The following is a 22,701-nucleotide window of genomic DNA, read 5'->3' as shown; positions in this document are numbered from 1 at the left end:
TGTTTGTCCTGGGACACAGCCCTCCAGGTGGGCTGCTGTGCAAACAACCTGGATACTCCCAAGATCAACAGATGGAAGGGTGGGAGGAGCTTAAGGAAGGGTGGGAGGAGCTTAAGCCAGAGAGCCAGGCAGTGGGACGGAATTGAGGAGGGCCCAGACGTCAAATGAAAACCCAAATGCAGAAGTCCTTGTAGCAACTTCAGCTCTACCTCATTTCCAACACACAGAACTTGTAGAACTGGAACGAGCCACCTAGTGCGTCCCCTGATAGGTATTGCAGATGTGGGTGTCCATGTTGGCACAGAGCAAAGAGATCTCCTTTCTGCAGAGAGAGATGTGAGGCAGAGTCTTTGAGATTGTGCTCTGAGCCAGGAGTTGAGAATTCTGTTTCCTAACAGACTTCTTGCCCAGAGAAACAAAATCTCCTAGGATATCCCTGTGCCACATCTTGGGGGAAAGAGGTTCTCTATTTGCTTGGGGGCCAAGTTATTTTTGTTTTGAGATAGGCTCTCATGTAGTCCAGGCTAGCCTTGAACATGCTAAGTAGCTGAGACTGGCCTTAAACTCCTGGTCCTCCTGCTACCAGCTCTCAAGTGCCAGGATCACAGGCTTGTGCCTTCACATCTTGTTCCCTACCCCACATCTTCTGAAGTGTTGTGGACACACTGTGTCTTCAGAGTTCTAAGCACATCCTCTTGTCACCCCTCCCACAGACCTTGACAACCCAATTACCACATATAAGTGCCTCCTTCAGCAACCAGCTTTCCCCTAGTGTAATGATTAGCTGTGCGGAAGCTGCAGTGATCTCTGGGTGGTTTGTGTCTTTGCAGGAAGCCATGTGTTCAACGGTTTGGACAGAGAGGGTCATTGTTAGCTTGAGACCCAAGTGTTCTGATAAGAAATCACACACACTTCACTCTCTGCCTTGTTCCTCGGGGCTCGCCCTTCTAGGTGTCGTGGTCCTGGTCTTTGGTTCCTAAAGCATCTCTCACTTGAGTTTCTTAAACCATTCTGGGTTTGTTAGAATCAATTAGACAACATGGCATCTTTCTAAAATCTTAGCAGGAAGGTGCATCGTGCTAAATTTTGTGCTAGATATTGGTGTAGCGTATAGTCTTGGAGCTTACACATCTACCATTTGTTTTTAGTGACCTGAGAGAAAAAGGTAGGTATTTTTAGTAGGTTATGTGTATTGGTGCTTTGTTTGCCTGTGTACCATGTGTGTACAGTGCTCTGTGGAGGGTCAGAAGAGAGCCTCAGATCCCCCGAGACTGGAGCTACAACTGGTTATGCGCTGCTGTGTTCTCTTGGGAGTGTATCCTGGTCCTCTTTAGAGAGCAACCATTGCTCTTAATCTCTGTGGACCCAGGTTTTGTTTTATATTGGTTTCCAGTTCTAGACAAGCTCTGGCTGGATGTGGTGGCTCGATTTTGAAATCTCAGCCCTCAGGTGGCTGACGGGTTTGTGGTAAGACTGTTCTAGAGGAGGAGGGTGGAGAAAGAAGAAGGGGTGTGCTTGGGGGAAGGATGAAAACAAGTCTTCAGAGACTGGACGGTTTGAGGCCAAGACTCTGGACACTCCATGGTGTTGAGTGTAGGGTGCTGTGTTGTCACCGAAGATGGGACAGCTGAGTCATTTTCATTATCGTGGGAATACTTCATTCCGCTGAGTGGAAGGGTGGGAAAGATGAGGACACTTCATTAAAATCTTCCTCAATCAGTGTTTCTTGAGGTACATCAGGAGCATTGTCACCTCTGCCATTGGCTAGAGACCACCGAGTACCATGTACAGAGAGGTGGAGCCCCAGACGGGGGAAGGAAGCCGCGTGTAAGAGCCGTGTGGTCCCAGGAGCTCTTTAGTAAATGAGAGAGTACCGCAGCTGTGCTCTTAGCTTGTGTGCATTAAGCTATTTTGTGGATGGCAATGGTCAGCCATTCTTGCTAGGTGCACCTTCATCTTACAAGGCTGCCATGTTCCTTCATCATTCTTGGGTCTGTGGGTGGAATGCCTCTGGAGGAGTCCAGGTTACCCCGTGCCTTGGGGCATTTTTTCACGGGCTTGTAGAAGTTGCCCTTGGTGTTGAATGAAACTCAAAGCTTGTTTCTTCAATGCATTTTTTTTTTCTTTTAGACACAAGTCAAATCCTATTCCATTACAGACTATTGGGCTGGTTAATAAAATACTTGCTCTTAGTATCCTCCTGCCCCTCAGTCGGAATGGGCCACTAAGGACTTAGCATCTTCATCGGCCTCCTTACTCGGATACCTTCACCAAATAAGCATAAGTCTGAATGCGCTTTCTCAGTATCACGAACGGCCTCAGTTTCCCTGGGTCCGCAGAATTGCTTGGCTTTTCCTTGTGTCCAGTTTTACCGTTCTTTCTCCTGGTGTTTGCTTTACCTCCACGGAGCTCAGCCTTCTTGTTTCCGGATCCATTTCTGGGGTCCATCTGTTCTGGCGGCCACGAACTCCCTATTCATCTCTCCAAGGTAGCACAGTTTGCGGGGAAATCAGTGCTGTAAAATCAAGGAGAGCAGCCGTTCTGCCCAGTGTGGGGGAAGACCAGTGTGGGAGAGGCCAGAAGAGGCGGCCTCCGGGCCCCAGAGCTGTAGGCCCACAGGTGTGCTGCCCGAGGTGCCAAGTGCCTCTGAATAACACTCACAGAAAGATAACTGCTTTTAATTATGCTAAGGCTAAAGTGGGACCAATTTATGCTGGGCATTGTTCCTGGTATGGAGGAGTAAGAGGTTCTGTTTGTGGGCTGGAGTTTTCTCTAGTTTCTCTATTTAATTAACAAGCATTTTGTTTTTCAATTATTATGCTTTACCCAAGCATTGTAGAAATAATCTGTGTATGCACGACATTTTAACTGTCCTTTCTTGAGAAAGGTCTGTTAAAGAGCCAGGTGTATTAAAACAAAAACATGAATTTGTTCTTATGCTGTGCTCGGTTGTGGAAAGTCCCCACATCTAAGAGGAACCAGGTGCAGAGAAAAAAATTAAATTAATGACGTAATGCTCGGATTGAGGAACAGGTTTAGAGTGCTAAGTCCCATCATCTGGTGTACCTTGAGGCTGTGTGAGGAACCAGAGGTATGGAAACCGAGCAGCTCTGTGAATGTCGCGTGGTCACTCGCTTGAGGCCACCGATGTCTTGCTCTGCCACCCTGCCTGCAAAACCACTTTCTCACCAGGATGTAACCCGACAGTATTCATGCCGGCGGTTACAAAGGCTTTTTTCATAACCTACTCTTACAGCCGGTCCCACCTAAAAGTCCCCACGTAGTAGCTTGGGTGTTCAGTTACATCCCAGGTGGTGACTGGGACACTCACTTAGATGCCAAGGAGCATTCCATCCGGTAGAAGCATTCATTAAGCAGGCAGCTACCTTTGGGAGCTAACCAGGAGACCTTTGCCCTTCCCAAATGTGCTCTCTATAATACAGTTGGATTTCTTTTCTCTGCTCTAGGATTCTCCTGACTTCGGTGACACTGCTGTCTATATATTCAATAAACCTACTATTGATCTGTTCCAAAGAAACTGGTAAGCTGCGATGCGTGGTGGCGTTGAAGGCAGCATTGCTCGCACAGGACAGTGTATGCTGTGCCATTTACAGGGAGCGCTCAAGTGCACCCGCACCTGTTTTTCTCGTTTGAGATGACCTTAGTTTAAAGGCACCACTGCTTCCTTAGGCTTTTGTAAACCTTGAACAAAGATCCTATGTTTTTATACCGTAGGCTCCAAGGTCTTAAGTAAACAGGCCTTTTATTCTCTTTGTGAGTATTCCAATGAGAAAATGTTACTCCCAAGGCATTGTGGGAGTGAGCATGCTCCCATGGACGTCAAGTTCTCTGGGCAGTGTGAACACCTGAAGTGTTTATTTTCTATTCCTAGGACACTGGATTACGTTTGGAATAGTTTGACTTTCATGTTAGCTATAGCCGCGTTGGCCAGCTGCGGTGTACAGACTGGAACTTCTTGTAATAAATTCAGGGTCTAGTCATTATCTAGTTTAAACACCAGTCTCACATGAGGCTAAGCGGAGGTTTAGTTACAGCATGACCCAAGTTGCTTCTTGTGAACCTTCTGAAATTATGAACTGCCCTCGGGAAACAAACATTTTATTTTTTTATTTTTGGTGAGTCGGTTTAGAAATGTACTATTTATTTAAATGAGCTGGTTGGCCACTTGAGAATTTTGCTACAGCCAAGATTCTCTTCAGGCAGATTTGTCTGCCACTTTTCTTTGGTCAGTTACTTGTCATTGAACTATATTTACACGCGATGAAAATAATTTCTTATGTAGTGACTAGTAGGTATTCTAAGTTTGCTGTTACTTTTAAAACGAGGGATTAAAGGGATATCATGAAGATACTTCTGTCACATTGTAGAAGTGTTTGACCATTTCATGCATTGATATAATGAATTTTAGTAGCTGTATCCCCATTTTTCCTCTCTCTGCCCCTCCCCTTCCCATGGGAACCCTCCTCACTAGGCCCTCCCCCTTTTACTTTTCTTTATATATGTGGCCCACTGAGTTTAATTAGTTTCATGCACAGTGGCAGATTGTTTCCTGGAGCAAGGGCTGTCAGTGGCTACACCACTCAAGAAAATGACCCTGTCCCCCAACACCCATCCATGGCCAGTAGTCCCTCATGGAAGCATGGTCCATCGTGGGTCCTCCACTGTCCAGCAGCAGTGTTTGTGGGCCCTGTCTTGTACGGGCGCACAGCAGCCGTGAGAGCTCATCAGTGGCTGTTCTGGGAACGGGAGAGGCTTGCCGAATCTCTCCCGGCCTCCAGCTCTTCACTCTTGCCAACCTTTCCTGTTGACATTTCCTAAGCCCTGGAGGAGGTAAAATGCTGCAGCTTTCCTATTTGAGGGCAGGCTCTCCACTGTGACTTTTTCTCGGCCCTTTGGCCTGTCACTACTGTCTGCGGAGTCATCCGGCAAGAACCTTCCCTATAAAGGAATTATTACCCTCCTGTGGTGAAAGAAGGCGGGGTTCAAGTGTGAGTGGGTTGGCGGGCTTCCCACTTCTAGCAGAAGACGATTCTGTTAGCCTCACTGGTGCATTCAGGACCTTAATACAAAAGAATTTTATTTTTATTTATTTATTTATTTATTTTTTGGTCTTGGATGGAGTCTTTAATACTATATACCAGATCCGTGAATAAGATTAGCTACAGTGTGATCTCCCCAACCCCTCAGTACGACCTAATCTTTATTTGTATTATTCCTAAAGCCTGCTTGACAAAGAAGAAATAGTGGTAGCATGTGACATTTAGAGTCAAGGTTCAAAATGTCAGTGGCTTAACCCCTCCAGTGCCAAGGTGTGCGATTGAGACAGGCACAGAGTAACGTGGAAAGACATGTCAGGTGTCTTGACTCTCAGAACCCTGTCATCTCGTGTCCCCTCAAACTCACCTTGCAAACAGGCTGCATGGTGTATGAGAAGCTGGGAGAGCAAGTCTTCGGCACTACGGGGAAGCTGGTGATCTTCGGAGCCACTTCTCTGCAGAACACCGGAGGTAAGAAGAGCATGTTTCCCTTGCGGGGCTCGGTTCTGTGCGGGTATCACTGGCTTCTCTAGTGCTGGGGCTGGGCGTGCACACTCCATTTAATGCAATCCGAGCAGTGAGTGTCCTCACTGCTTATGTGCTATGTGGACAGTAGAGCAGAGGCAGGGTCAGACGGCAGTGAGAGCTAATGTCACCTGTGCTCACTGGAAGTGGGCCTGGGAGCAGCCGCCTGCTTGTAAAAAGAGCCGTGGTATTATTGCCTTTCTAAACTTGTTCTTGTTCTCCTCTAGCAATGCTGAGTTACCTCTTCATCGTAAAAAACGAACTTCCTTCAGCCATAAAATCCCTAATGGGAGTGGGGGATGATGCCTTTTCGTAAGCTTCTGACCTTTTTCTTTTCTCGTTTTTTCAGTGTATGGCTAAACTTAACTGGTTCTCATTGGTTCTCAGAGTTCTCATATCAGATAATTGCATTATGATTCATCACAGTAGCAAAATACAGTTATGAAGTAGCAACGAAATGATTTTATAGTTGGGGGTCAGCACAACATGAGAGTCACAGCATTAGGAAGGTTGGGAACCACAGGCTTAAATGAAGGATGACCAAGTTTTGTTTTATGAAAGTTTAGAAATAAAATTTTCCTAAGTTTGTTATTTTCCTTCTGGGGTTGGGGGTGGGGAGGAAATATAAATAAATGGAAGGCGTAGGAAGCCATATATCTCTGGATTCATCTATCACCTTGAAACTGGCAGAGAGCCCGAACCCGCATATCTTTGTGCTGTGAAGAAGAGCAGGGATGGAATGTTTGAACATAGAAGTACAACATGCAAAGAAGAGAAAAGCTCACCTTCTTTCTTAGAGAACGTCCCTGGCATTTTGGGAGAGTTTAATGGTGAACTTACATCATTAAAAATGTAGCTCACCCTGGGGAGCACTGCCCCCAGGCATTTGGCACAACATTATGTTTTGCCTTCTTGTTTAAGGGTCCTTGTCAAGCCTTGTCTCCATTTCCCTTCAAGGGAAACCATGGAAGCCTTGGTTCCCCCTTGTTCTATTCAAGGTTATATTCAAAGGATGGAGGAGGGAGGGATGCCTACCTGTGGTGACTCCTTTCTTGCCAAAATAATACAAACAAAGCAGAAAGAAATTTCTCTTTAAATGATTGATAGGACAAGTTGTAACCTGACAAGAATGCCCCATGCGCAGTTGGCCTTGAAGCCATGATTCATAAATAATTCATAGGAATGCTACATTTTGCCAGTGGAGCTAGAGGAGCCCCTCCCATCAGTCACATGGCGATGAGGCAAGAAGGAAAGTCATGGTGGGGTTGAGCAATATCATTCTCCAATTGAAGACTAACCTAACCCTTACCTGCCTTCCAGGGCCTGGTACATAGATGGTCGCGTGTTGGTGGTGATGGTCACCTTTGGCATAATTCTCCCGCTGTGCCTCTTGAAGAACCTAGGTGAGCAAAGAAAGATCCTGCCTTTGTCACAGGCTGTCCAGTCCCGACCAGTCAGAAACAGGAAGTGGACAGCTTTGCTTGCTTTCATTACGGTAGATGAAATAAAACGTAAACTGGAAGGGTTAATGAGGGTCCGTGTTACCATGAAATTACAACAAACACACAGTGCAGGCTCTGAAGTGGAGCTGGGAGGAAGGGGTTCTGGAACCAAAGTAAACACTTCGTATTTTCAGTAGCACAACTTACAGTCTTCTGGAAGAAACGTCCAGACAATGGAATTCTCCTACTGTGTTGTGTTGTGCTGTGTTCTGTTTTTTGTTTTGTGGTATTGGGGATCAAATTCAAGACCATATGCATGCTACCCAAATAGTCTACTACTGAGTTACATCTCTACTTCCTGTGAATTCAGGAACAGGGTCTCCCTAAGTCTTAAATTCAGGATCTTCTGGTTTCGGCTGGCTTGTGGTTTTAAATATTCTGATCATTTATACTGAGAGATTTCAAATCTCATAATCAAGACAAAACAGAACTGTCATGAATCAGTCTTCAGTTTAGAGTATAGCCAGGGTTAGTGACTTCACTAGGCAAAGGGAAAGTTTTATAGTTAAAAAAAAAATGACTGACGATCCCCAAGTCATCCATTTGGTCTTGTGCTTATATTTGGAGACAAGTATGCCTGGGGCTTCAGGAATAATGAAGGCAGGATTCCATCTGTTTGAAGGCTCCATGTTGCATTTTAAAAATCTGGACTAACTTAAGGCAAACTGTGTATTCACATTCTTCCAAATGTAGCTATGAGTTTTGGGGGTGTTTGTTTGTTTGTTTTTATCTTGGGTTAGCTGAGATGTGTCAGTCAGTTGCACAGTGTCTATGAAGTTTATAAGTAGTTTTTTCTTAACTACTTATGTCTCTGCTCTCTGGGTTTCTGTAGGCGTCTGTCCCTCTGGTTATGGTAAAGAGCAGTCCTTCCCCGGGATGAGAATAATGCAATTCCTGGGAGGCCATGTGCCATTATGGAATTTGAGGTGACACCTTTCCTGGGCATCCCAAGAGGCATAAGGCCCCCAAATGCCCTATTTCAGCATTTCTCCACCCATAAGTCACGACGCCCTTAGGGGGTCACATGACCCTTTCACAGGAGTAGCATATCAGACATCCTGCAGATCATATATTTACAATATGATTTATAACCATAGCAAAATTACAGTTATGAAGTAGGGACAAAAAGAATGTTAAGGTTGGGGGGGGGGGTCACCACACTATGAGGAATGGTGTTAAAGGGTCGCAGCATTAGGAAGGTTGAGAACCACTGATCTGTTTATTCCCAGAAGTGCACGTCCACTTGGCCTCTCGTTGAGAGAGGGGCTTATCATACCATTCAGGACTCCTCACAAGAATGAGCTGTGGGGAAGACCAGGGAGTAAGTCGGTTTGGTATTAGGGTGCACCAACATGGAGGCTGAGGGCCAAAGCCAGAGGTCCGTCTTCCCTAGATTCTAAGATCTGTGTCCTGGAAATAGGCCAGGTATTCCTGGAACCAAAATGCCAGATGTGATGCTTGTAACTGAAGCCCTCGTATCGTTACCATTATGATTTTGCTGAGTCGTTAGCACTACCAAGTGCTAGTATCTCGCTTTCACATGGACTTGTGGGCATATTGTCGTCCCAAACTGTGTCTGAAGTAACGCCTACAAGAAGTCAAGTCACGAAAGTAATTGCTATTTGTATTTTTCTTTAAAGGGTATCTTGGCTACACTAGTGGGTTTTCCTTGAGCTGCATGGTTTTTTTCCTGATAGTGGTAAGTTCCCGAGGAAAGCCCTTCGCTGCAGTTTTGACCTTGTCACAGGCCCTGGGGCAGTTGTTTGTGTCTTGGCTTTAATACAGTCTCCGTTGATTCTCCCATGTCTCTCAAATACCAGGTCATCTACAAGAAATTTCAGACTCCCTGCATGAGCGCGGAACAGAACTCAACAGTCAGTGCTAATGTGACCGACGCGTGCACACCAAAGTATGTCACCTTCAACTCAAAGGTGAGCATTTTGGTTAAGGGCAATAATGTCTCCTGTGCGTGTTGTGATCACCTGTTTGGGGTGCATTCCTCTTTAAAAGAAGACAGCACCGTATTCCTCTGTGTGCTGCTCACTCATACACCTTTGAGAAATACACAACTCCGGTGCGCGCGCGCGTGCGCGCGCACGCGCACACACACACACACACACACACGCCCAGTCACACCCTTTACCTTTGCATTCTTTTTTTTTTCTTTCTTTCTTTGAGACAGAGTTTCTCTGTGTAGCCCTGGCTGTCCTGGAACTCACTCTGTAGACTAGGCCGGCCTCAAACTCAGAAATCCCCCTGCCTCTGCCTCCCATGTGCTGGGATTAAAGGCGTGCACCACTGCCCGGCAACCCTTGCATTCTCCTAACACTATCTCCGATTGTCTCCACACCTCCCCTCCTGTGTGGCATGCCAAGTGGTGTTTGATTCATCTCCCCCGCAGCCCACTGCTGCTGTGGGGACGTGGTGAAGGGAACACCGCATCAGGCACTTAGAAACCTTCGTACTATTGTGATTTGGTTGGCAGCCTAGAAGACAGTAGCCACTTCTGTAGTCAGTCAGGCTTGGATTGGAACCCCCAGAGGGCCTTCCGATGGCTGTGTGAAAGTGAAGGGTCCCATTTTCCTTTCACAGGTTCCTGTTGGAAGGTGTTTGGGACAGTTCTGTCACATATCAGAACATATCACAAGATATGTTCTCCTTACTGTCTCTCAGGTTTTATTTTATTTTAGTTTTGTTTTTTGTTTGTTTGTTTGTTTGTTTAGTTTCAGTTGGCTTTCTTTGGTATTAGAAGCTGAGTTTGGGTGTTTAAAAAAACATCTCCAAGAAAATTAATAGATTTCTTTCTTTACTCTAAAAATATAGCCAAAGTAAAGAGCTATGGAACTCTCTACTTCTCTACTAATTTTTTTTTGGGGGGGGGAGGGATGGGGTTTGAGACAGGGTTTCTCTGTGTAGCCCTGGCTGTCCTGGAACTCTGTAGACCAGGCTGGTCTTGAACTCAGAAATCCGCCTGCCTCTGCCTCCCACGTGCTGGGATTAAAGGCGTGTGCCACCACCGCCCTGCTTAGATGCCACCTTCCATGTGTGCATTAAACAAGCCACGTCATTTCTTTAAGGATGTCAGAGAGTAGCAGTGCCCTGTCCTGTGCTCTCAGCTGGCATTGGGGACCCACATACCTGACTGGTCCAGCAGCAACATAGTGTCTGTGTGCTCTTTGACAGTCACTGTGGGAGCCAGGTCTAAGTCCCTCCATCAGAAGGATGGAGGATGGATCCCTGTGGCTCCGCTCATATCTACAGACCCAAATCCTCTTACTTATCAGCTAATCCCAGCATTCTGCAGAGCAGGCTGGTAACAAGTCAGACCTAAGACAGCTGCGTGGGCTTTTTTGGTAAAAGTATCTCTCCTGAGCGTGTTCTTTTTCCTTCATGTAGACGGTGTATGCTTTACCAACCATTGCGTTTGCGTTTGTCTGCCACCCGTCCGTCCTGCCAATCTACAGCGAGCTCAAAGAGTAAGACTCACTGTGCTTTTATACCTAGTTCATTATCATCCCCTTCTACCGATGGGCAGGTTTCGTACGAAAAGAAACACAAGCCCTATATTAAGGAAGCTCTGGGATGGGCAGAATCTTAGGCTGTAAATTAAGAAAGTAACAAGTTGTGTGGCCTTAATGAATTACTTGTGTGTGTGTGTGTGTGTGTCTGTGTGTGTCTCTGCATGCATGCACATGTGTGAACCATGTTTGGGTGCATTCAGGTTCAGCCACCCTCCCTACCTTATCCCCTCAAGACATAGCCAGCCAGCCCAGGGAACCCCCCTCCACCCCTCCCATCCCCAAGCACTGGGGTTACAGGTGCACTCTGTTAGACACATCGTTTCTAGGGATCTGCAGTCTAGAGGCGCTCTCAGCCACTGAGCCATCTCTGCACCCACTGCCCAGGATGAATCTGCAGTCTAGAGGTGCCCTCAGCCACTGAGCCATCTCTGCACCCACTGCCCAGATGTGGGCATTTTAGTTTGTTTTGGTTTTGTTTCAGTTTTGTTTGTTTGTTTTCTTCTTCAAATACTGTGTTCTTTAAGAGTGTCTGCGTTGAGTTTTGTTACTTATGGTTGTTTTTAAGATAGGCTCTTACTAGGTAGCCCAGGTTAACCTCGGACTCACAATCCACCCACTTCCCCATTTCAGCTTCTCTAGGAGTACACTACCACCCTGCCTTCCTACGGACTTCGCCTTTATGTTGTCTCAGAGACAGTTAAAGGTCTGGTTATAAATTCTCACATGGGCTTTTATAGCCCATGGTCTTCAGACTCACTCTACATAAAGACGCACCCACGATGTCTTAAGCTCTGAAGAAGCACACAGTGGCTGCCATTCCCATTGTGAGATGCCCCTTAGCATTTGGCAGGGTTTCTTCTTGAGCATTTTTTTTTCAGTCTCCTAGTTAATGGATACACGGCTAAATTTATATTTTGAAGTACCGATATCTATGTCCACGCACCTTATTCTTCCCATTTGGTCCTAACTTAGAGAAGTTAATAAGTATACCCTTTTATTCAGTGTGTGTGTGTGTGTGTGTGTGTGTGACTTATGGTTGTTTTGAAAGTGAATTTGTGGTTTTTAAGATAGGATCTTAAAATATGTGAGTGTGTGTGTGTGTGCGTGTGTGTGTGCGCGTGTGTGTGTGTGTGTGTGTATTAGTAAGTAGTCAGTATTTAGTTTGTGACTCCCTTTTACTAGGTCCTTTCCCATGTTCCTGTTTCTCTAGACTCCCCATGACGCCTTTGTTATCTGACGGCCTACCTGGGCGCTCTGTCTGGTGTAAAGCGACAGGCTGTACATTCTTTGTTCGGTAGCTCAGCTTGAAGGGTCATTCCCAACGTCAGCGTAAGCCTGACCTGGGAGCTGGAGCCCTCCCCCCATTTTAGCTGAGAACTCTTGAATGCTTGGAGACAGCCCAGGTGGACCTGAGGCTAAGCCAAACCAGAACCCAGTCAGCCGACCTGGGGTTGATCTAACTCACCTCTCGGACTGGGGGAAGAACATTCGGATTTTCCTGTATGTGGTCACCATGGGAAACCAAAGCAACCACAAATATCTTTTTAAAGCTGTCCACCCTCCAGATGAGCACATGATCCGCTCTTAAAAGCACCTGGAAGACCACTCAGGAGCGATCCTGGACTCCGCTTCCCAGCACCCATTTGTTATTAAAGAGTGACTCTAAGCCACATCACTGCAGGGCGTCAGCTGGTCAGGGGATGCAATAGCCTGAGTGGAGCTAGTCTCTGGCTCGGGGTGACCCTGACGCTTTAAATCAGAAATACAATTTTTAAAAATTCCCTTGTCTTTGTTTTCAGCCGGTCACAGAAAAAAATGCAGATGGTTTCCAACATCTCCTTCTTTGCCATGTTTGTCATGTACTTCTTGACGGCCATCTTTGGGTACTTGACATTTTATGGTGAGTTACTTCCACTGGTCATACCTATCTCTATTTAAAAGCAACAGGGAAAACCCAATACTGAAGTAACTTTACATTGAAGCCAAAGAGTAAACAGAAGATCCATGTTTTCTGTTTTATTTTGTTTTGTTTTGTTTTTCCTTATAGCAAACGATAATGGTTCCTTCCATTTCATTCAATCTACATAGTAGAATAATTACAGAAAAATGATATAAATTCTTTTCTTCCTCTGGAGCTTTGTTCTTTTTCAGAGAGATTGCATTTTAGAAACACACCATCTTAGGAAAATTTAAAACATCAGAGAAGGCTTTCCTACTTGACACTGCAAACTGGGTCAGATTCCATTAATAGAAACGAGAGAGCGAGAAAGACATGCCGAAAGTGAGAAAGAGCACGGAGCCCACACTCATGACAATCAACATTAATTAAAAATAAAGCTCCTAATTGTTCGCTGGGACTTGGTGCCCCGAATGAAAGGGAAGTGATGACATAGGGAAGAAGCTAAAATTGAGAGAGAAAGCGCTTTCCACTTGTGCCTCTGACCCTGTCAGGATGGGGGCTGGCCTTTCCTGCCGGGGCTTCTTACCCATGCCCCTGCGGTCTTGAGAACTATTTACATAGGCTCTACTATCCTTGCTATTAAGTGCGTCTTTAGGACTCACCCCTCACCATAAAATAATCGAAAATTTAAGCAGACTTACAGGTTAATTTAGCCTGGAGGTAAGTTATTGATTTCATACGCGTCATGACAGCACTGCTAAGTGAGTTGGTAAGCACCACCTTTGTGGGTTTTATAAAAATGCCATTCTGGGGTTTCCTGTATCACAGGTTGGTTGGGGAGGGTAGAAAAGAGAGCTAGTGTCTACGGCCTGAGTGACCGTGTTCAAGTTAAGAGTCCATTTTTTCAGCGCTAACAGAACGAGGGTCCATTTATATCGTTAGAGGGGGAATCCCAGCTATTTATAGGCGGCTAATGCACTTTGAGTAAAGAAAATTCGATCTAATGAGATTTTTTTAATATTATTATAACCTCCAGTCCTTTTTCAGAAGCTAATGGCACCATGATGGGGGCTGGGGAGCGGTTACAATCTGAATTTCTTGCCCACAGCCTTGAGACTGTGGCAGTGAGAAGCTCTGGGGGAGCGTCATGAGGGATGACTAACCACTCTTTCAGAGTGAGTGTCTTCACGCCCTTCTGGATTCCACTGTGGTATCCACAGCCTTTGAAATGACACATTGTATAGTTGTGAGTTGCGGAAAATGGAAGTTCGTTCGTTCAGATACTAATGTATCTGTGGGAGAAATAGACACAACCCTGAAGAGTTCTCTTCTGATGGCAGCTGGGCTAGCTTGCCTGCTGCTTGACCACAGGGAGTTGAGTTAGAAGGAGAAGCAGGGTGGGAGGAGAGAGGACTTTGTGGCCCATGGTTCCCGCAGGGAGTCTGACATTATTTGGTATGAGCTTCCAGTGTGGAAAGGCAGATAAGAAGGGCTTCATGTTCCCCCGTACGTGTTCAATAACACAGATGAGGCCTCCTGCTCTAGACAGCTTCTTCTATTGGGGACTTCAGATCCCATTTAGCTGATAGCATGCGGCTCCTAGGAACATTTCTTTGAATTTACAGATTGTTCAAACCCTTCAAAACCTTGCCTTCTGTCTTAGGGTTTCTATTGCTGTGACGAAACACTGGCCAGAAGCAGGTTGGGGAGGAAAGGGTTTGTTTATTCAGCTTACACTTCCACATTGCTGTTCATCACCAAAGGAAGTCAGGACAGGACCTCACACAGGGCAGGAACCTGGAGGCAGGAGCTGATGCAGAGGCCATGGAGGGCGCTGCTTACCCTTCCCATGGCTTACTCAGCCTGCTTTCTTATGGCACCACCTGCCCGCCCCCACTGATCGCTAATTGAGAAAATGCCTTACAGCTGGATCTCACGGAGGCATTTCCTCACCTGAGGCTCCCTCCTCTCTGAAGACTCTAGTTTGTGTCAAGTTGACACAAAATCAGCCAGCACACCTTCCTGGCTCTTCTAAAGTCTTGCTCATTTAAGTGAACAGTCATTGAGCAGTTTGAGGGTCTCCTTTAAAACCCTGCTGACTCCCCCTCATTTCAGAAAAGGTGCAGTCAGACCTCCTTCACAAGTACCAGAGCAGAGATGACATCCTCATCCTGACCGTGCGGTTGGCTGTCATCGTGGCCGTCATCCTCACAGTGCCTGTGCTGTTTTTCACAGTAAGTGAAGGGCCTTCAGGTAGTAGGTAGTAGGGGCTTTGGGAGTTCTCTCTGACTTCATGATCCTGTTCAGAGAAAGCCTGCCATGGGTAGCTTCTCTGGTCATTGAGCCTCGGCTCAGCCCAAGCCTCTACGCTCTTAGACAGCAGGTGGGATCCTTGAGTCAGTGTGGCTTCTAGGGACTGGATCTGCGTTCTGACCTTCCACTGCTCTACTTTTACAAGAACACTCAGCCCTACCTTACCATAGAGACCGCTCCAGTGGAAATTACCCAAAGGGAAACTTAGTATGTCCTACATGAGGCTCTTAACGCTTGGTGTCAAGGCCCCATACCTAAGATAATGCTTGAGGAATTCCATGCACTAATAAACGGGCTTCTCCTGAGGGTGGAGGTCAGCCCACCGTCTGGAAGCTCTGCTTTTGCTGCAGGTTCGATCATCGTTATTCGAGCTGGCCAAGAAGACGAAGTTCCACCTGTGCCGCCATGTTTTCGTGACCATCATACTCCTGGTGATTATCAACTTGTTGGTGATCTTTATCCCCTCCATGAAGGACATTTTTGGAGTCGTAGGTATGGTTTTACGATCCATTTACAGTGTCCAGAAGCTCTTTGTGGTTCACACTTTCCAATAAGGACCCTAAACAGATGTTTTCTTCATTTACAGGTGTTACGTCTGCTAATATGCTCATTTTCATTCTTCCTTCATCTCTTTATTTAAAAATCACAAACCAGGATGGAGATAAAGGAACTCAAAGAATTTGGGTATGTCTCTTGCCAGACCACTCTCAGTTTTTCTGATTAGTTTCCCATCTAAACTTGCAAGTTAACAGCCTCCCCTTGGGAGACCCAAAGCTTCAGAGCAGAACCCTTCCCATCCCTCCCAGTAGCTTTTCTAGTGTTGCTCTGACTAGAGAAAGGATGTTGCACTCCTGTGTCTCTGGAGAACAATGCCTTGTCTTTAGCCAGATAGGAAGTGATTTCTCACCATATGGCTCCCTAACACAACCCAGGACACAGGCGGTTCGTTTTTGTTTTTGTTTTTGTTTTTTATAATTTGACAGAAATGCTTTGAGACAAGCAGATATTGGGATTGTTTGTAGATCTGCTGAAGTTCAAGGGCATCTTGAAGGCGCACTGCTTGGACAGTGAGGGAATGGGGATAAACCGGCTCGGTCTGGTCTGAAGAACTATTTTGCTTGACTGAGGAGAAAGCTTCCTAGCTGCCTCCCATATAGTGCAGACGCTGCAGTCACATGACACATGTGTCGCCTTAGTCTCTGGACCCAGAGCAGAGGAGCAAGCAGGATGGATGGTTCGATGTGCCCTTGGGAGAGGGATCATCAACATTGGTAGAGCCCTTGTTCCCCAAGGGAGTCATCCTTAAAGCCACAAGTTTCCAGATCCTCCATCCCTGTGCAGATAGGAAGGTGAGGAAGAAAGGTAAGGAGGAGACCGGTCCGTGCTGGAAATAACCCACGTCTCTTTGCTGCAGGCGGCCCTTTTCTTGGGCCTGGGAGTGTTGTTCTCCTTGATCAGCATCCCCCTGGTCATCTACGACTGGGCTTGCTCCTCCGGCAATGACGAAGGCCACTGAAACCAGCAACAGCAGCCCGACATCTCCTCACACCCGTCCAGTCCCCATCAGCAGCCCTCCGCCACTTCTTTTGCAAGTTTACAGAAACAGAAAGGCACAGGGTTCCTCTCGGGTTGCCACACAGAGACTCACTTCTTCAGAAGGACCTGCGTCCTCTTGGGACCGTGGATTTCCGCTTCTCCAGATTTCGTGCCGCCATCTTGTCCAGCCCTTCCCACAGTTCTCCTGCCCTCTCCTCACTGTTGTGGCTTCTCTCTCAGAACTTTGGAAACATGATCAACCATTGTCTTCACTTGTTAGATACCCAGTTCCTGAAATCGTTTTCCTACTGATGCTCTGCTCACGCTGTCTGTATCTTTTTAGAAGAGAAAAGAATCTTAAATTGTATATATTTATTTTGCTTTACAGAAAAAAAATAAGGTTTCAGAAAAAAAAAAAGAGGTTTCATAAATAATTTGCCTATTTTGGTTAACATAGCACACGGGGATAATCCTTTTGAGAGACAGGTTGCGTGCCGTGGCTGCATCTGAGCATGCCCAATACTTGAGGCAGCTCTGATCACCCGAGGTGGACTGTCCTAGGCCTGCTGGTACTCCATCCTGCTCCCTCATGGAGCGATTCCCTGGGAGTGTCTGTAGCTGGGGAGGCTTGGGCACAGCGCCTCTGTATATATATTAAAATACACATCCGGGAGATCTCAGGAATGAAGTTTTGTTTCCCCCTTGGCATCTGGCATCACAGTTACTCTAGGCTGAGTCACCTGCCTGGGGTCCCTTGGTTCCCATGATGACAAGTGAGACTGCCCAAATGCCTAAGGACGACTTCCTTAACCAGACCACCTTCAGCCCACACCCGAATTGTCGAAGGGGGAAATGATTTGTTAGTTTATAAGCCTGGCAGCATTGTGTCATGTCCACCAGCTTTTTGCAACAGAGAGGAATGTGAACCGAAGGATGGCCTGGGGATAGGTCAGCCTGTTTTATACTGGGCACTTTACTTTAATGGAGTCTTTGAAAACTTGTTTTATATCTGTAAATCTAGGTTACTACAAATAGGAGATTTTTGTACCTTAAATAAGCCTCATTTCTAGTCTCCATTAACTCTCCATCCAGTCCTGAAAGTAAGTCTCTCCCGAGAAAGGATTAGTGGAGGATCGCTGAAGTCACTGTGTGGCCCCTCTTGCCCCAGCTGGGAACGACTAGAGGCCCCTCCCCGTCTGTGTTTTTTCCTTTTACTCCATTATGCCTGTTGAGTGTGCTCCAGGCAAGAGGGCCGAGTTTCCTCTACTCTCTCCCAGCCCCTCCTAAGGGGAGCAGAGGGAAACTTCAAGGAGACTGAAAATTGCAAGAGCTTCAGACATGGCAGCTAGGGATGCCTCTCATCATGTCCCTCTGATGGGGACACCTGTGGCTGCCCATAGCTACAGTAGGTGTGGTGGATGCACAGTGACGGCTCTCTGCAAACGACCTGTATTGCAGCCAGTTGTATTGTGGTTGAAATTCTCAGATAACAAACACAAACTGAGCACAGATTTCTTACCTGGGGGTGAGTAGAAGCTAACAGAGGAGGCCCAGACACTTAGCTATAGACACTATTCCTCCTGTCTGAAATCCCCAGATGTCTTCAGGAATCTCATGAGAGTCACACAGAGATGTTCCTTACCACACTGAAGTCCTGCAGACGGGGAGGCGTCAGAGCGCCTGCCACTCTGCTCCTGGGGAAGAAGGAAAATCCGTTTTCTGTATTGTGTCATTACTTTCTCATACTGCTTCAGGGTTCTGTCCACCTCAAATTCAGGCAGCTGACCACAGGGCCTAGACAGGAAATAGGGTAAAACCCACAGCCGTCTCTGCCCTTTGCCCAAATGCTTTCCATGTCACGGGAAATGATAGAAGATTCGGCCAAGCCTTGTAGCTCTGCACTGTCTTAAAAAACAAAAACAAAACAAAACAAAACAAAAAAAACATCAATTCAGTTTGCAAGCTGCACTCCCCTCTTATTCTCTAACAGTTTCCCCCTTAATTCTGTAACAGTTCAATTTTACATTTGCAAGGTGAATCCAAAAATGCACTAACTCTGGGATGTGATGTGATTTTTTTTTTTTTTTTGGACCTCTGGATTTTGTGTTGGTAAAACTAATGTATTATTTACAGTGTATTTATTTGCAGGGAGCACATCGTTGTTAATCTCTGTGATACATGTTTTTTTTTAAACCTCTTTTATATGTGTACCTGAGTTTGTTTGAATATAATGGATCTCACTGTCATTTGTCAGGTACCACCAAGAATTCCATAGTTTCTGTGGTCTCCGCTGTACAGTGGCCTGTTCTTGCTCAGAATAATGAACTGGCAGCCAAACCCACCTGTGTCAAAGATGGTGGATAGCATTCTACAGCACAGTCAAATGCAGCAGGTATTTTTCTGCTAAGTTAGCAGACTCAAGCGTAGTACGCAGGCCTTCCCCGAGGGAAACTGTTTGCCTTCAGCACACAGGCTCTCCACACTGTTGATCGGGGCCAGTTTCAGACTTTGGGTTTAGAACTGTTCTCTGGTTCTTACAACACAGAATACTGTGGACTCCTAGATTAGCGCTGCTTGTTAGAAATAGGGTTTGCAGAGCACGTGCAGGAGGAAATCCTACTCTTTTAGGCCATGGCTAGGGCTGCTCACAGGGAGAACATATTCCAAAGCTTTGTAACCCAGAATGGAGTTTTCTTCATTGGGTTCTATGTGGCAGTTAGGCCCCCAGAGTAGCTGGGAAAGAATGTTAGGCTGACATGGCCAAGTCCCCAGATTGGCTGGAGGTGGATCATGTCGGAGTCACTAGGAATACCCCACTGCCTGTTGTGGAATCCCAACTGTTCATCCCTGCCACAGGTTGCCTGCTGGGCAGTGGGGTCAGGGCTCAACCACAGTGGCCTGAAGCACAGTCTTCCCCAAGATTAGAGGGGCTGAGTTCAAAACCCTGAGTGTAGGATGGTGGTCAAAGAAGAGGGGTTCTTTCTTAAGGTTCTCCTCTTTGCCTGCCACTAACTTCATAGCTCTTCCAGGTACCAGTTTTGGGGACAGCACACCACACTCTCCATGTCTCCCGTGCTGGTAGCCGTGGCTTCAGTGCTTGGTGATCAGATGAAAAGTAAGAAAGCTCTCCATCCTTCTTGTATATTTATGGACCGTGGTGAGAAACATAAGGGTGTCAGGGTGGGTTGCAGAGGACTACGGTCTGTGGGTGGGACGCCTAACTGTAACAGTTATGCCATGAGTTATGCCAAGATCTCAAGCCCCCAAGCTGCTGCTTCTCAAATTGTGAGCCACCAAACCAGCAGAATGAACCTCATCTGTAGACTTACTCACCTGCACATTGTCAGCCCAACCAGACTCAGTGGATAAATCCAGCTGTCCCCTGCAAGTCTCAGGTCTAGCCTCCAGGTGAGACTGGTGACATCAAGCTTGGGAACCAGTCAGCCCAACCTCAGAAGGTGATTGGTTCCCGGGGTGAGGAATGAGAGCCAGGAAGGATAGAAAAAGATTCCAGCCAGTGTCTGCAGATGCAGGAAAGGGAGAGCATCCTGAGCTGCCCCTGCCTGTGTTCTGTCCTGCTGCGAATGCAGTGCAGGGGTGTGAGCAGAACTTGGGGTGCCTGCACTTTAGAGAACCCAGCCCAAGGCACTAGTCTATTTTCTTACAGCTGTGAAGACTCCAACTGAGGCTTTCAGAAAATGTAGGTAAATCTTTAAAAATGCCTTTTGTAAATGCAGCCCAAAGAGCACTGCTGAGTTTTCAGGAGACCATGTCCATGGTAGGGTGAAGTCCCGTCCCGACCCTGCAAAATAGAAAATATTAATACATGGGGCGTTCTAGTCACAGGTCTGCACTGCTGAGGGAACTGCAAGAAGCTGTAAGGGGAACAGACTGGTCTGTCTCAGGAGCACAGCGTAAGGTGGCATCATTAGTTGGACTAGGACAGAGGGGGTGGTGTAATCGTCTGTGTGGTTTATACTTGAGAGCAGAGCCTCCATTCATAGAACAGGTGAGGCTTTGAGCATGGTTCTGCCTGTTGGAGTGAGCATCCAGGCACTCTTAGTTTGCAATGTTACAATGTTTCTCTAGCAGGATGGCTGGTCTGAGAACGCTTCTGTGACAGAACGTAGTCCTCTAAAATGCAGTGAATTGCTGGTAATACTAAAAGACTTGGAGCTTCAGAGTGGGGTTGTGGGTAATGGCTGAAAGTAATGCTAAGTCTGAAGGGGTGGGTTGGTGGAGAACAACACCAATTTCCAGTGGATGCAGGTGTCTTAGGGCATCCTTCACCAAGGAAGAACCACAAAGCCCTGGGCCTATCTGTACACGGGCTTGAGGAATCTATGCAGCTGAGGCTCACTTTAGGAATCCTTCCTTTGTATGTAAATATGTTGTAAATACATAGGAGGCTGTATATTTTTGCAGGTGTTGATCCACACAGAAATAGAGGTCACTAGTATTCTGCATATAAGAAATACATGTTCTCAGAGATGTTAGTGGTTTTGTTTGGGAAGTAGAATTTTACCTTCTTTCCCATAATTCTGTCAATGTAAATCTGGAGCCTAAAACTGTAATTGTTTGAAAAAAAAAAAAAAGAAATGTCTGGGAAAAGCCTGCTCTGATTTCTTACGCTGGAATTACGATCTGTTGTCTAGATGCCACAGATAAGAGTGACTTAGGAAAACAAGTCATTGTCTTGTAGGAACAGAAATGCCCAGAATGACAAGTTTCTCCGCATTATGTTCTTTCACAGTTAACGTTGATGCTATTGCACAGAATTTGTGAAAACACAAGCTTAGGGAGGGGTTGGTTTGTTTTGTTTTGTTTTTTTTCCAAAATGGAATTGCCGTTTCCCAAACTTTGGGATCATTGGGGGAGAGCTGAACATTAATATGAGCACAGGTTTGAAGGAGAACATCTGTTATTTTTAAGCTTTTGAAGGTCTTGCATGTCTGCCTTTTAGCGTTGATGCCAACATAGACTGTCTTGTCTGTTTCCCCCTCCTCCCCCACTTGAATCTTTCTCATCGGTACGCAGTGCAGTCTCTAGAGTCCAGTGTGTTTTAGATCCCCATCTGACTCAGTACATGTAGCACACCACTATTTTACTAATGTAAAAACCTTGTAAATGATTTCAGGTGGGCATCCAAAGTGAACCACAAGTAAGAAAACTTACCTGTTCACTGTCCATCACATAAAAGTTGGGTATTTTTTTTTCCTTCGGGGTGTGGTATAAATAAAAAAAAATGTAAGAAAGTTATGTTCTATAAATGCAGTGTTAACATAGTTTTCAAACATTAAAATGTGAATTAAAGTACTTACGAGTCTCGTGTGATTCCCCAGGAAGCGGTACTAAAAGGCTCCTCGCGCTGTTACGAGTGGCTGGGGGAAGCCTTGTCCACGCGCCATGATTCTAGTATCTTCCAGAACACAGATGTTGGGGCTGGAGAGATGGCTCAGTGGTTAAGAGCACCAACTGCTCTTCCAGAGGTCCTGAGTTCAAATTCCAGCAACCACATGGTGGCTTACAACCATCTGTAATGGGATCTGATGCCCTCTTCTGGTGCTGTCTGAAGACAGCAACAGTGTACTCATACACATAAAATAAATAAAATCTTTAAAAACAAACAAACAAACAAAAAAACCCACAGATGTAGCTGGGCCTGGTGGTACATGACTGTCATCCAGCACCGTGGGAGACTGAGACAAGAGAAAGTGGGCCAGCCTGGGCTATACAGCAAGATCCTGTCTGTAGGTTGTTTGTCTTTAATGATATCATGTGATCTGAAATACATTTCTCCAGTCCTCAGAATCACAGTAGATTGTACACAGTGTATCTAACACCTGCCCTGTTGCAGTAGGACACATTGTAGCAACCAGAGAATAGGGCATCCTCTTGACACTTGGGTTTCTTTAAGAACCTTTGGGGAGAAATCTCCCAGCCACTGAGCTTTGCTCTTTCTTTCCATCATCTGCTCCTGACACCTTAAGGTTTTGGTGGACAGGCAGGAAGGTCAGGGTCAGATGCATACATTCTTCATGTGAATAGTTACTGCGAGGATAGCCTGAACTCCCCTCACCCACCTCCTCCTTGTGACTAGGTGTGAGGCTGGCCACATCTCCCTGGCCTGCTGCTAACAACCCACCCTACAGAGCTACAGAGATCCATGCAGATCTCTAAGTAGCAGTAGGAACAGGGGTGTCCTAGCTTCCTTAGGAAGAAAGCTGGTACCATTACCTTTACTTGTCTCTCGTGTCTTTGGGACAGTGTCTCTTTATGTGGAGTACTGGTGGCTGCCCTGGAATTCACTATTTAGACCAGGCTGCCCTGGAACTCACAAAGATTTA

General features: G+C 46.2%; 1 protein-coding gene across 5 annotated transcripts in view; it reads left to right on the top strand.

Moving 5' to 3' along the window:
- Positions 1-21,670, top strand: part of Slc38a1 (solute carrier family 38 member 1) — a 70,001-nt gene extending 48,331 nt beyond the window's left edge. For all 5 annotated transcript variants that reach the window (XM_031353898.1, XM_031353883.1, XM_031353878.1 and 2 more), the window contains 12 exons: positions 3,468-3,541; positions 5,436-5,528; positions 5,810-5,894; positions 6,903-6,985; positions 8,725-8,783; positions 8,905-9,015; positions 10,481-10,560; positions 12,405-12,505; positions 14,621-14,739; positions 15,169-15,310; positions 15,405-15,502; positions 16,233-21,670. In XM_031353898.1, coding sequence (XP_031209758.1) covers positions 3,468-3,541; positions 5,436-5,528; positions 5,810-5,894; positions 6,903-6,985; positions 8,725-8,783; positions 8,905-9,015; positions 10,481-10,560; positions 12,405-12,505; positions 14,621-14,739; positions 15,169-15,310; positions 15,405-15,502; positions 16,233-16,334 — 1,147 coding nt within the window. In that variant the 3' untranslated portion in view covers positions 16,335-21,670. The remainder of the gene's footprint in view (positions 1-3,467; positions 3,542-5,435; positions 5,529-5,809; positions 5,895-6,902; positions 6,986-8,724; positions 8,784-8,904; positions 9,016-10,480; positions 10,561-12,404; positions 12,506-14,620; positions 14,740-15,168; positions 15,311-15,404; positions 15,503-16,232) is intronic.
- Positions 21,671-22,701: the final 1,031 nt, after the last annotated feature.

The sequence above is a fragment of the Mastomys coucha genome, unplaced genomic scaffold (assembly GCF_008632895.1).
Source record: "Mastomys coucha isolate ucsf_1 unplaced genomic scaffold, UCSF_Mcou_1 pScaffold11, whole genome shotgun sequence".
In the NCBI taxonomy this organism is placed as follows: domain Eukaryota; kingdom Metazoa; phylum Chordata; class Mammalia; order Rodentia; family Muridae; genus Mastomys; species Mastomys coucha.
This window is presented reverse-complemented; position numbering and strand designations above follow the sequence as displayed.